Source organism: Haliotis rubra, unplaced genomic scaffold, assembly GCF_003918875.1.
Source record: "Haliotis rubra isolate DU_JTF1 unplaced genomic scaffold, ASM391887v1 Scf772, whole genome shotgun sequence".
NCBI lineage: Eukaryota > Metazoa > Mollusca > Gastropoda > Lepetellida > Haliotidae > Haliotis > Haliotis rubra.
Genome location: NW_025767493.1, coordinates 214,732 through 228,923, shown reverse-complemented (window position 1 = coordinate 228,923; position 14,192 = coordinate 214,732). Strand labels below are relative to the sequence as shown.

At 40.5% G+C, this 14,192-nt stretch overlaps 2 protein-coding genes across 8 annotated transcripts in view; both read right to left on the bottom strand.

The window, feature by feature from the left end:
- LOC124260726 overlaps positions 1–14,192 on the bottom strand; it is a 135,444-nt gene that overhangs the window by 11,642 nt on the left and 109,610 nt on the right. Inside the window, exon 1 of one of the 7 annotated variants that reach the window (XM_046695032.1) lies at positions 949–1,332. The exons of the other annotated variants lie outside the window; for them this stretch is intronic. Within the exon in view, the coding sequence (XP_046550988.1) occupies positions 949–986 (38 nt within the window). The 5' untranslated portion in view covers positions 987–1,332. Of the gene's footprint in view, positions 1–948; positions 1,333–14,192 lie in introns of those variants that run through there. 7 annotated transcript variants of the gene reach the window in all.
- LOC124260731 (kinesin-like protein K39) overlaps positions 1–14,192 on the bottom strand; it is a 120,174-nt gene that overhangs the window by 39,791 nt on the left and 66,191 nt on the right. The window contains exon 1 of the mRNA XM_046695049.1: positions 1,388–2,224. The gene's annotated coding sequence lies outside the window, so the exon portion shown is untranslated. Of the gene's footprint in view, positions 1–1,387 lie in introns of the transcript that reaches the window.

Below are 14,192 nucleotides of genomic sequence, written 5' to 3'. Positions count from 1 at the left end.
AAGAGAACAATTTTATTAGTTTATGGCTTCGTGTTGGAAGAGGCTGTTGTCACACACACTCACACACGCAGGCACACAGAAACATGTGCGTGCACACACACACACATGTACGTTACATACAGTGAGACCTCGTCAGGTCATGCTTCGTTTATCTACAAAATGCACTGCCAGAATATCATGGAATGATTGAATATTTGAATATATATACCAGCTTCAATAAGACGCCTGTCATCGACGGGCAGTGCGATAAATAGAATATCATAGATTCAGTTTAAAACGAGCTGATAACATTTAAAGGAATACATCACATATCAACAAGACGATATGGAAATGGCCAGTAACTAAAGGTAGATCACCATACAAGAGGGACCATGGGGACTTACAGTACTTTTGCTACAGGCATGGACCCTAGCTGGGCTTAGACCACCCATTTAGTCACTGGCGACTATTGTTGAGTTTATCAATTATCAAGTATGGCATGCGCATAAATACTTCGTATATGTTGGAACTTACATACCTTCTTAGGGGATATGCTTTCACGTTACCTCAACATCCTCCTCCATCCAATAACCAGGAGAGTATAGCCACTTACAATCTAAATTATTTAAAAGAACTACCAATTATAAAATATTACTGTTTACATTAAAAATAATTATTATCAATTTAATCGCTTTTAAAAATCAAGAATGGTAAAAGAGCTGATTTTTTAGTTCCTCCAATGTCGAAGTTCTGACATATTGATTAATACAATACAGGTTTGACTCTGATTCTTATAATACAAGGAGCACAAAATGGACGATCTTCACCTTTCAATAAATATTCCTATGTTCGTGTTCATATATCTAGTTTACAGTTTATGTGTTATGTACAGTGACAGTGTAAAAGTTTACTGGAGATATTACTATAACTAAACTTAGGCAGGATAATATATCACTGTAAACACATTACCCGCAGATAGATACTCCCGAGAATGGCAGAAGACCCATGTAGCCACCATAGCTATACTGTTCAGAAACATGTTATGCAATGCGCCAGCCTTCATGTGCGCTGATCGTCGCGTGTTGGTTCATAGTGAACTCGACATGTAAGCTGAGTGGGCATATGTAAGGTGGTGTCGCTTTACAGTAAACCCAGTTTAAGCGATGTATCAACAAATGAGCTTGTTTACATGTTTTTCTATTAAGGGAACCGGGGGTAAGAGGATGTGTACAGCCTGTGAGTGATTCCGTACAATGACCCTCTATTTACAACATATAGTTCATACCGGATCCATACACAGAGTGAATTGCCCAAACCATATGACGATCTGACCTCACTGTTCACATGGACTTTAACTTGACCAGTTAACGAAAATAAATGAGAAAAGAATAATTCAACTGGGTTCTACCTGATCTATGTCTGTCGTGTGCTTGCAGGTCGGATCTGTTAAAGTCGTCCTCAGGTAGATTACTTTCTCCTGAATAATGACAGACGGTGTTTGTCGATCAGCCCCTCTGGTCCTCTGTGTCCAGCCAGAATAATGACCGACGGTGTTTGTCGATCAGCCCCTCTGGTCCTCTGTGCCCAGCCAGAATAATGACCGACGGTGTTTGTCGATCAGCCCCTCTGGTCCTCTGTGTCCAGCCAGAATAATGACCGACGGTGTTTGTCGATCAGCCCCTCTGGTCCTCTGTGTCCAGCCAGAATAATGACAGACGGTGTTTGTCAATCAGCCCTTCCGGTCCTCTGTGCCCAGCCAGTTTTATGACAGACGGTGTTTGTCGATCAGCCCCTCTGGTCCTCTGTGTCCCGCCAGAATAATGACAGACGGTGTTTGTCAATCAGCCCCTCTGGTCCTCTGTGCCCAGCCAGAATGAAATGTGCTATATAAAAGAGGCGACTAGAATTCACAGTCCAGTACACGTTACGTGATTACTAACGTAACACCCCATTTCTGGGAAATCGATGGTCAACGTGCAGCCAGACAAGATTTTCAGGTCACAATTGTATAAGACAAAGTAGGTCAGCCGTATCAACATTAAATGTAGTTTGATATTATGTCAAGTCTGATGCTTGTTTTTGTGCGGTCGTCATGAAACGCTGGCTTTGACAGGCAATGTGTTCTTAACAACCGATATGGCACTTTGATCTATACTCCAATGGTTTGCTTCTTCATTGGTAATTATCACTGTACTATGGCCAGCATGCATTGACTAACAAGAAAGGTCCACACCCTGAATTCACTGACTGAGGTATGGTGGTTGAGAGAAGAATGACCGGATTGGATTTAATGCTGTTTTGAAAACTTATTAATGAGCATTTATATCACAGCGTGTCAAATAGTGAGGTATGAAAGACTAAAATGGTTCGTCCTATAATTTTAATGACAATCCAATAGCCTGACTAACATAACCAGCACAATGAAACACAGGGTAAGTTCGTCCATACATAAAGAGTTGAGTCAGACTGTTGTCCCCATGACGGACTAGATGAATACATCTTTAATGCAATAAATGCATTGTCCCAACAATATCTCCTACTTGTTATTTGTATACTCATCAAGGAAAAACGTTGTCGAAGGAACTAACATTTTGATATCTGTACATTTGATGTCCTTAGTAGACTGGGGGTGGTGTGGGGTAGGTGGGGTGGTGTGGGGTGGGGTTGGGGGTGAAGGGTAGGTAGGGGGATCAGCACGTGCTACATAACTGTAGACGGGATGACAGCAAAAATGGAGTCTTTATACATTATGCGTAAGTCTTGCTGTGGGAATTGCTTGTGACACAGCTGATAACCACATGATCACAACTACGGGTAGGACTGCTGCTTGCTGAAGTCCATCTAAATTGTTAACAGTATCACGATTCTATCTTGTTTTTGATATTAGTAACACAACGCTGCCAGGTCTCCACTGATACCCGACCAGGGGAAGCATTTACTAGCTCTTGAATATCTCGTAATAACACGTTGTGAACATAATTGTTCTCCTGACAGGATGCGTGAGTCCAAAAACATTTGAAGTAAATCTAATTTTACCACGTTTTTAATCGCAAAATATGTGTTCTTTTATTTATGGCTAGAATCGTCTAAAATGCTAACAAATGAGGGGATGGTGTAAATCCAGCTAGGGTCCATGCAGGAAGCAAAAGCACTATAGGTTCCACTACACTAAATCAGTATCGCTTGCTCGCTGAGTATGTAAACAAGTCAAGAGAGACAGAGACATGTGACAGCTGTGATTGGATGAAATAGTGTAAGATGTTTGTTTTTTAAATGCACATCCAACAAGTAATTAAAACTGACCACAGTATTTAGTTATGTCATTTTTATCACCATCACTTATGCTTATTGTGTGTACAGATATTTTCCAGTGGGTGACATTTGGTGCGGAACTGGGGTTGATGTGTTCCGCTTCCTGTGCTCGCAAAACGAGACGGACAAGTTGGCCATATATTGTGTTTTATGGTAGTTTAAAGGCCAGAGTGTACCCATGTGTATGTGGATTGGCTGTTGATAGCCTATTTTTAAAAAAAATTATAAGGTTACTATAGAAGTCTATGGGACAACATTTGGTGGTGTGTAACCTCTAAGTCCCCATGGTCCCTAGTATGGTTGATCTACCTTCAGTTGTTGGTAATCTTTAACCTTTTTTTATATTGTTTTGTCCACAGTAAAAACAACTAGGATATCACAGATATAATTTTAACTACCAGATTTAAATCTGTGATATCCTAGTTTTTTTTATTGTCTGTTATTGACAGGTTGTACTCTTCAACATGTCTTCATCTTTATTGTATGAATTGATTTCGTCACGGTATGGCTGAGACATTGCCGACGTGATCTCAAATATTAATTTAAAGTGAAAAGCCATCCAATGTCACCTTTAACGACACCCTATATCAACATATATCGGTTTCAGATCACAGTGGTATGGGGGAAGTACACTGACATTGACATTTGATGAAATTGTCAACCATATGCACTGGCTCAGATTGATGACGTCATTGAGGAGCCCTGGAAGAAAAAGCCATTTTCATCTGTCACAACCACGTCACCATAACTCCGATTAGGCTATTAAGTGTCAGGGCCTTGCTGCTTGGATCCTTCTGTTTGGATCCTGCTGCTTGGATCCTGCTGTTTTGATCCTGCTGCTTGGATTCTGCTGTTTGAATATTGCTGCTTGGATCCTGCTGTTTGGACCCTGCATGACTGTGATGCATTGTCCAAGACAATGGGTGGATTGCAAGCAAAGCGATGACCAATGTATTCTCCACTCACTGAAGAAAGACCTCACCATTCGCTCCAGTGTGATGGTCCCTGTCGTTCTTGCCATTGGTGCGAAAGACTAGGTCACATCCTTGGAGAAAACACAGTCAGCATTGCTAATGATGTCTTTCACCTATTCCCATTGATGATATTCTCCCAAAATCTTCTGTCCTCACTGGGTACCCACTGACTCCTGGTTGCGTGAGAAACATTTAGAAATAGAAAACAGGCTCATTGTTCACCGTTCTGCTTGAACTGTTGGGTTTTTTTAAAATCTATTTCCCAGTGAAAGTATAAAAATACCAAACTGCAGATATTTTAATGTACAGTGTGTTCTTTACCCCAGAAAACTCAATTGCAAATTCTAAGTTGGCTTAGTAGAGAGTGGCCATTGTTCCCCAGCCATATCGTTGATACACAATGCCGTATAGTACTACATCTTTGTCACAATATAACGTGGATACCTGAGTCTGCTATGGGGATGTCACTATTCGAGCCCAAGCCAAAAGAACAAATGACAAAAACAGAGGTTGACATGGGAAGGCAGATCGTCAATACCGCGCATGTCCACCCCTTACATCGGTGCACGTCAGAACACGTCGTCGGGCCGAGTGTGTAAGTCCCCTGATCGCGTGACTGTGGATCCGACGCAGTTCTGTCTGTAATGCCTGAGCAAGTGCATTTCTCGTCAATGGAGGGTGTGGAAGCTGTAGAATCCGACGTCCAAGATGGCCCCACAAGTGCTCTGTCGGAGACATGTCAGGGGATCTTCGTTGCCAAGAATTCGAATCTGTGATAATCTAGTTATTTTACTGTCCTTCGTTGACAGGTTTTTATAGTTTGCCCTTGCTTATTATGTATAAAATTAATTGTTCTCGTCACGATATGGCTGAGATATTGCCGATGTGACGTTAAATTTTAACTCACTCACTCACTCGTTGCCAAGGCTGTACGGGAACGTTGTTGACGTTGAGAAAGGCTGTTGTGACATAAGCGGTGTGAGGTGTTCTGTTGTCTTGTTGAAACAAGGTTCCTTGATATTGCTGGAGGAAAGGCAGGATATGGGGCCCCAGAACTTTATCAATATACCGGGGTGTCAGGCTGCCATTGGTGATATCAAGGTCGGTCTTGGTGTTCCCACATGCCACCCCAAACCATCACACTCCCTCTACCATATGGTTCCGTTTCCTGAACGGAACGGTCCGTTCCCCACGCCGGTGGTAGGCACGTCTTCGGTCGTCAGTTATGTTCAAATGGAACTTACTCTCGGCGCTGAAAAGAACCCGTTGCAGGTTCCGTTGCTGCCACTGACGAACATTCCTGGCCAAAAACCAGTCTCAGTCGTCGATATTCCGGCGGTAACGTCGTGCCCCTCAACGGTCTATAGACTCCGATTTCCATGTTGACATTGTCGTCTGGATACTGTCCACCTGCTGACGCGATGACCAAGGCTAGGCACTGATGATGACATCACGGCGAGGAATCTGTTGATTAAATGAAGCGTCCGTATATAACGGTCCTCTTGTGGGGTAGTGACTTACGGTCGACCGCTCCTCGGCCTGTCTGCTGGCCGGCCGGTTTGTGTGTAACGTGTGACCAATGTCCCAATCGTTCTTTTTGTAATCTATCAACCAGGATTCTTCCAACATGGTCGTGCGTTGCCCCCAGCTGCAGCATTCCAACCGGTCTTTCTTTATTTTCTGCTGTTAACCGAGGCATGTTCTACTGGTTTTTCAGATGATGGTTTGATTGCAAAGAACAGTTTCCAACGTGTTCCATATATCCATACACGCAGGAAATTTCACTGCATAAAGTCATTTTTCCCACTTCTGGTATGCAACACGTGCATTTCCTTGGGCTGTGATACATTTGTGTGTTTAGGCAATGTGTTCCGAACTGGCCATATCCAGCAAATATAATATAAATTAAATTTTGGGGACATTTCTTTTGCACCTGAGTGTACGTATCACAAGCAAGCTGGAACTCCCAATTTCACCTAATATTGCCTCATGTTATGCTTATTTCCCAACACACAGGAACTTTTGAAATAAGATGTTTGCACCTTTTCCATACATTCATGCTATTTAAGATCCAATATTTCCGATGCATGCAGCAAAATAGGTGCAATTTTGATATCGAAGATTTCACATGCTGTCCAAAAAGACAAGAACGTGTTGTTATGACACTGTCTGTATACGTGGAAAACGGTCTTAGAGTACTGCACGTTTCTGACCAAATCAACCTGGATGAGAACATGATGCCAAAATATTTATAATATGATACAATTTTCAATTTTACACTAAAAATATCAAGCAATTTTATAACATTGAAAAATATATTTACGGCTCTGCGAATACCACTTTAAAACAAATGGTCAACATTGATGTCGATACTTATAGCTTAACAAATTTAAACAGGCAGCCACCGACTAGCCCTCTTCCCCGTCTTCTTCCCTCCCATGCCATCTACTCTTTCTCCCGTCTTTTCTCTTCCTATTCTCACACCTTCACGTCTAGTACTTATATCCTATATTTGCTTTAATTTGTCATTATGGTATGTAAAGCAAATGTGAGGATGTTACTTTCACAACCGTGGATAATATTTTACATCTGTATGTGAAATGGATATATTTGGAATCATATGGAAGTAGTGTAACACCTCGCCTCGATGTGTATTTATGTATAACATGTGTAACATCTGACCTTTTGCTAATAATAAGAAAACGATTATAATGTCTGCCTTTATTTCTTTTTCAGTGATATTTTGACAGAGCACCCCATTAGTCCAGGGAGCAGCAGTACACATGTCACAAGAATGGTTTTGTCTTTGAATAAATTAACTGTATAATCCAATTCTGTTTCTTCTCGTCCCAAGGCAGGATTTAGTAGTTCTTTCAAATATGAAAACTCTTCTCCAGGTGTAATAACATCTTGATTGTTCATGGGGCGCAATGCCTTTTTAACAGCACTCCAAAAGTATGTACAGTCACCATATGTAGCCGAAAGGTTTATCTTGTCACTTAGACACAAATTACATGCAGTTCTCTTCTGGTCACAACACTGCTCTAGTGTTAAACAAACCTTGATTTAGCAGATATATACAGTTGAAGATTAAAATCAGTCTTGGACACTTTTGCACTCAGAGTCAAACCACGGTAGGTGTTTCTTTGTTCCGTGATACGCTTCCTCTATTCATATAAGGTACCTTACAATAACAGAACGTAATACCATCTGATAATTTCTTAACAGTAACATTTACATTACCCCCCAACAGGGGTAAAAAAATCTGTTAACATTTGTGTTCTCACAGTTTTTTGTCTTATGATCTACAGCAACAGACGTATACCGGTCGGTGTAGCAGCCAGTGGCATATGATCTGATTCTGGCCTTGGCATTACTTCCATGTCTTTAACATTGACAGACTCTTCACTTAAGATGACAAAATAATCTACAACACAACAGCTGTTTGTGAAAGAAATATGTAGTTACTGGGTGTATCGGTCACAGCACGAGCATTTACAATGTTTACATTCAATTGTTTACAGATTTCAAGCATTGTTACTAAAGGGTCACAGATACAGATTTGAAACTAGTACACAGAACAAAAAAGAAACTTCACACTTGGAGAAATGCATTATATTAAAATGGGTAGTACAAGATAGTTGTAATGCTCTTTCGTGAAAACGAAACCTTGCAAGTGATCGGTTTTTACATGACCACAATTTCATGTGCCTAAAGATCTACACATGTAGAGAATTTGCTGGTGATTAGTGAAAGAGATGCTTAGCCTTCGAGTGTTAAACGCGAACGTGTAATTGACACGCTGGTCAGTCTACTGTGGCTGTGACGGCTGCATCATTTGCATAATCGTTTTGTGAGCGGGCAGTGTAGGGATTGTGTAACTGCGCAGATCATACAAAACCATCTGCACGCTGCCCATCTTCGTGCCTGACGCGCTAATGTTGGGTCGATTCTCACTGAGATAAACGTCGAAGCTGAGCACAAAAGCACCCTAAGATGGCTAAATTTCCGACAAAATTCCGGTATTGACATCTTGGGGTGGTCATTGAGATGACCTGACCTTAATCCCATCGAACAAGAATGGGTTGCGCTTTGATGAAGTTTTCGTGCCTTGAGACATGGACCCCAGAATGTTCAAGAGCTGGGCGCCATGTTGGTACAGCAATGTCGCAGGTTGTCCAATGCTGTGTTCACAGGTGTCAGGCGAGAGGGGAGCGGTGCGGAACAAACTTCAATACAGGTGTCAGGCAGTGAATGGTGCAATGTTGCCTTGTTGTTGTGAATGCAAGAGGGGAGCGGTGCGGAACATACTTCAATACCGGTGTCTAGTACATGTGAAATTAAAAAGTGACCCCGTCGTGCTACTGCTGACCGTTGAGGGTGCCAAGACCACCTTAATGTCTCATTCCATTCTAGTGTACGCTCATTAGTTCCATAAACAAGATTCATCCACAAGCAACATTCATAAACTACCGAATGTAAAGTTTCTTTCTTGATCAGTATATGCAAACATTAAAGTAAGACTATGCTTAAAGGTCCCATGCAACGTAAAACACAACTTTGCCGATTCTGATACCTTTCGGTATGGATTTACAGAAAAATGCAAATCCAACTTATAAAGTTGAAACATAACAAGATGAAAAATACTCCGCAAAATCGTAGTGCAAACGATTCACTAAATTCACCCCAGCTTGGGTGAAAAGTGGTTTCAACAGCTGTGCTGCAATGCGCATGCTCAGTAAACAGGTTCGCGCGGCTTGGAAGCGATATTTCAAGACGGAAAACCTTCGCCTTTTATATGTTATGACAGTAAATTACCGATTTAACTGTTTATAAAAAATTCATTTGGCTATTTCACCACACGTTGTTCTTACCGAGTCATTTTCTCAGTTCGATACTTAAAAGCAACGTCATTTTTTAGCATTTTCAGAATGTCTAACTGTGATATAGATGTGCCTCTGTCACAGACAAAGCTCAATGTCTGTTTTATTGATACCTATGTGTCTGCCTGCCTGTCTGCTAATGACAATATGCAATACACAACTTCGATCACTGACCACATGCAATTTGAACTTAACACCTCTCAGGCTATACTCCATAAACAAGACGCATTGATTTATAACTCGTGCCCCCGAGTTCGGTCTCTGTCACATTATGTAATTACACAGACAGGCAGGTGATATACTTGTACATGACATGTTATGATGTCTGTTGATTGCAAAACGTTATACACAAAACATGAGCATGTATTTACAACACCCAAGTACTCTATATACGCACACACAGTGAGCCGTGGGGACATCGATAAATGAACCAGCCAATGAAAGACGTCGTTACACTTGAGTGCACACCCACCCGCTCTGACCGGGTTCGGTATCCCGGGTGCTACGTTTCGAGGGAGGTAAATTAGCAGGTGTAAGTTGAAACCATGCTACAGTTCAAAGTGTGGAAAGTCATACAATGTGCTAGCGCTTTCCTTTGTCAAGACAAATAATGATGGTTGAACAACTGGGGCAAGTCAGCTCGGAATACCTTCTAGCTTTCAAAAGGTTGCGTGATAAGAGTTGAAATACGATTTCTACATGGCCATTATAGCTCCGTCCTACATGAAAAGCCCCACAAATATGTTGCAATTTAAACCTGATAGCGCGACTGATATACCCAGCATATCGAAACACCTGGTAAGCGCGAGCATACAGAAAGACAAGTCCTTCAAATGACATTTCAGCTCGGTCAGACTCTATCTCCCTTAACAGACTAGCTGAGTACATGTTTCACTCAGGGCCTTAAAGGGTTTTACCAAGTTTGTTTTTGGATGGATTAATTAACATCATGTGATCCTTACCATGACTGTAATGAAATACAGAATGTATTAATTCAAACAAGATGTTAAAGATATCGACTTGAGGTTTGAGTTTTTCACGGTTTGAATTTGTTTTGAAGTTTTATATCAAATTAGATTCTAGAATTGTGATTTGAGTGTGTCTATTTAAAGTGCATAGTTTAATGTGATATTCCTAACTTATAATTAACTAAACTGAATTGGAACTGAAACAATGATAGAATCAGTTGAAAGGTATTGATCCATTTGTTCTTCAGTCTAAAGTAGACAGTTCGCCAGTTTGAACGTGTATTGGGATATGGGTATTAATACAACAATGTTGAATATAAAGTGTGCGATGGATTAATGCATGTGCCAGTGATATATTGTGATGTATTCAGCATCCAAGTGAACACAAGACTGTTTCGTTTGTTCTTTGCCCCTCGTAGTCCAGACTAAGGAAGTCTCAAGCATGAATAACTTCCGGAAACTCTTACAGGACGTCCTAGCTGGGAATTATGAGAACATTATGGAGCCATTTTAACTACTATGCTTCTTCCATTAACTATACAGATAATACAGTTATTAATAGATCGCCAATTTAACACAGGTTAAGTGTTATGCAATCATGTTAGCTGTAGATTTGACGATTTTAATGGGGAGTGATTGGGGCGTGTTTGTGGTGGGATAATGTTAGGTAGGAGGATCATCCCAAACACCAATTACTCTTGATACACTGAAGGTCACGAGATGGCAGCAAACGATGAGTCACTTCATGAAAGTTTAGTGAAATCTGACTCACTCATGTCACAAACCTATTCGTGGGAATATCTTGTGTCACTGCTGATGATCACACCTATAGCTATGACTGATGCTTGGCGAAGTCCTTCTTGTGACAAGACTCTTGATTCCATCTCGTTGACGATTTGAGTAACGCAGCGCTGTCATGTGTCTACTGCTACCAGAACAGGGGATTCATTTATTAGCTTTTCAACACCCCGCAATTTGAATTTTGTGCTTAGTCGTATACGCACTTGCTCAGAGTTGTTAGATTTCATTGCCGCCCTGGAAGAAAAAAAGGTTTGTTTATCCAGCCACGTCACCATAACTCCATTTAGATTATTAGACGTCAGGGCCTTGCTGTCTGGGTCCTGCATACTATAATATGATGCATTGTCCAAGACAATAAGGGTGTATGGCAAGCAAAGCACTGACCAATGTCACTCAAGAAATTAAATACCTTGCCATTCGTTTCTGTGTGATGGTCCCGGTCGTCCTTGGCCTTGGTGAGAAAGACAATGTCAGGCTGGGAGAAAACATGGTCAACATTCATTAAAAACAGGCTCATTCGTTACAGTTTTGGTTGATGGTGGGAAGATAATGATATCCGAGTTGAAAGAGACATTTCCACTCTTTAAGTTTTTATGTCTGCATCCAAATGTATTCAAAAACTTCCATGGCTTGTATTTTGTAGTAATGAAATCTTTTTTTAAGTTTTATGACTCGTATTTATTTCTACTACTTTAACAATTGCACGTTTGATTTGATTTCACGTCTTATTTATCAACCCGACATGATGTTTTTATGTTTTGGAAGCAATGAAGTTTCGGAGCTCGTTTCAAGTATTCGTTAATGGCATCAAGTATTTTCCCTCTTTCTCTTCTTCACGTTGAAAGACATTTTACACTTTAAACATTTTACATCAACTGACATCTGACAATCTTGTCAGTCAAGAACGACGTATACTATGTAATAGGTGTAGTGCATGTTTACGTTGTTCATCCTACCATTGTGTCCATCCCCTTCACGATGTCAACTTGCATTTATAACACCATGATAATTTCTAACCCAACTTTTTCCAGTGAAGGTGTGAAAATAACAAACAGCAGACATTATTGGTTCTTGGGTGCACCTTGTTCACACTGGATGGACTACTCCAGATTTTGAGTTCTTTTCTAATCCATTGTTCTCATCTGGAGACAAACCGACTGTACATTACCACTATGAATTGAAAGAAATAACGAGAACATGTAGAATTTAAAGCAACCATGATGATTAGGGTTTGGAATAGTATTCAGATGTTCATGCTCTTTGGCACTAACGGTGTGGTCGGACTTACTGGCTGTCGGGATACTGAATGTCATTGTGTTCCAGTTGCGACGATCGATGTTAATCAATAGTCTTGTCCAGGCCACCATCATATAGCTGTTAAACAACAAGCAAACAAACTAAATTTGTGCTTTTGATTTTATTTGATCAAGTTGACTGCTGAATACGGTCATTCACATTCACGTGACTGGCGATTCATACTGAAGCTGGAACCATGTAATGAGTGGTTTATCGCTAGAAAAATTTATGTCTGTTTGAAGTGCGATATACCATTTTTGCGTCACTGTATAATCTGTAATAATGTAAGTGATATATATCAACACATCCAAGTAGATGTGGCAGAGGATACAATGTTTGAGGACACAAAAAACAAGCAGATATGGCCGTGGATATATTGCTTGAAGACACAACAAACAAATAGATAGGACCGAGGATATATTGCTTGAAGACACAACAAACAAATAGATGTGACCGAGGATATATTGCTTGAAGACACAGCAAACAAATAGATGGGACCGAGGATATATTGCTTGAAGACACAACATCCAAGTAGATGTGACCGAGGATATATTGTTTGAAGACACAACAAACAAGTAGATGTGACCGAGGATATATTGCTTGAAGACACAACAAACAAATAGATAGGACCGAGGATATATTGCTTGAAGACACAACAAACAAGTAGATAGTGCCGAGGATATATTGCTTGAAGACACAACAAACAAACAGATAGGGCCGAGGATATATTGCTTTTATCAAAAACACAGATGTTTAAAAAACACAGATGAAGATCAGTTGCAATCCCAAAGCGCTGAATATATTTTCAATTAAAATTTACATCGTAAATGTAATTGTTGGAAATTCCATATTGATTATATATATTACAACTGAAGTAAACTACAGCAGCATTCTTCATGAAAACTACTAACATATATAATTGCATAATTGCCGACGCAACGTAGAAACCTGAACTCACTTGATCGTTCACTTTAAATGGCAGTTTCGATCTCAGATTTCTACTGGTGGCTTAGTAGAGTTGTGACTGGCTTCAAGTTTGACTTATTTGAAGTTTCAAACAATTGTCCCAAATCGGCAGTTCCAGGCTTTAAGAGCAAGAGGCTTGTACTCTAGAAGGTTTTCTAAGAAACTCATCTATCATTTATAGTGACCATTGGCTTCATACACTACAATATCAGGCAATGAATTATGCATCTAAGTAACAGAAAGAAAGAAAGAAAGAAAGACACACACACACACACACACACACACACACACACACACACACACACACACACACACACACACACACACACACACACACACACACACACACACACACACACACACACCATCAACCTTGCCAGTCCACCCCTCGTTATTAAACAAAACACAAACTCCACTTCAACAAGATCACTACTCTGAATGCGCATAAGTGCACTAATTTAACGAGGCAGTGCCTAAAGTCATCCGGCAAAGGGAAAGCTGTAAGCGCATTCATTTGTAGCCATAGCGAGCGTTTGTTATTTTCAACCTGCCATGGACAACGAGAGTTTTTTTGTGAGTAAGATTCAAATACACACAAGGATACGACGGTTTTGTTACACTGACCTTCGCTTGCAATAATCACACAACAGACGTGACTGGTCTGCATTGTGAAGCCCTGTGAACGGGTGTACAACTCTTTGAAATTACTTACTGTCAGAAATCACCTTCTGGTCAAGAGCTAAGGCGAAGTTGGTCAGTAACAAGAAAGATCATCACGTCAGTGTAGTTTTACACCATTTTCATATGAATAATATGTACCCCTAAAATAACTGTAAAAATGTCAACAATGGTCAGCGTTATAACTAGGGGATCGCAGATTTATATCTAAAACATTACAATATGACTATTCTTAACATTATATTGTAAAACTGGGCAGATCACAACAGCAGCCAAAGTGAAGCCACCTCCAAACTCACACTAAGAATTCAAGACATATTATCAACGTCCACTGG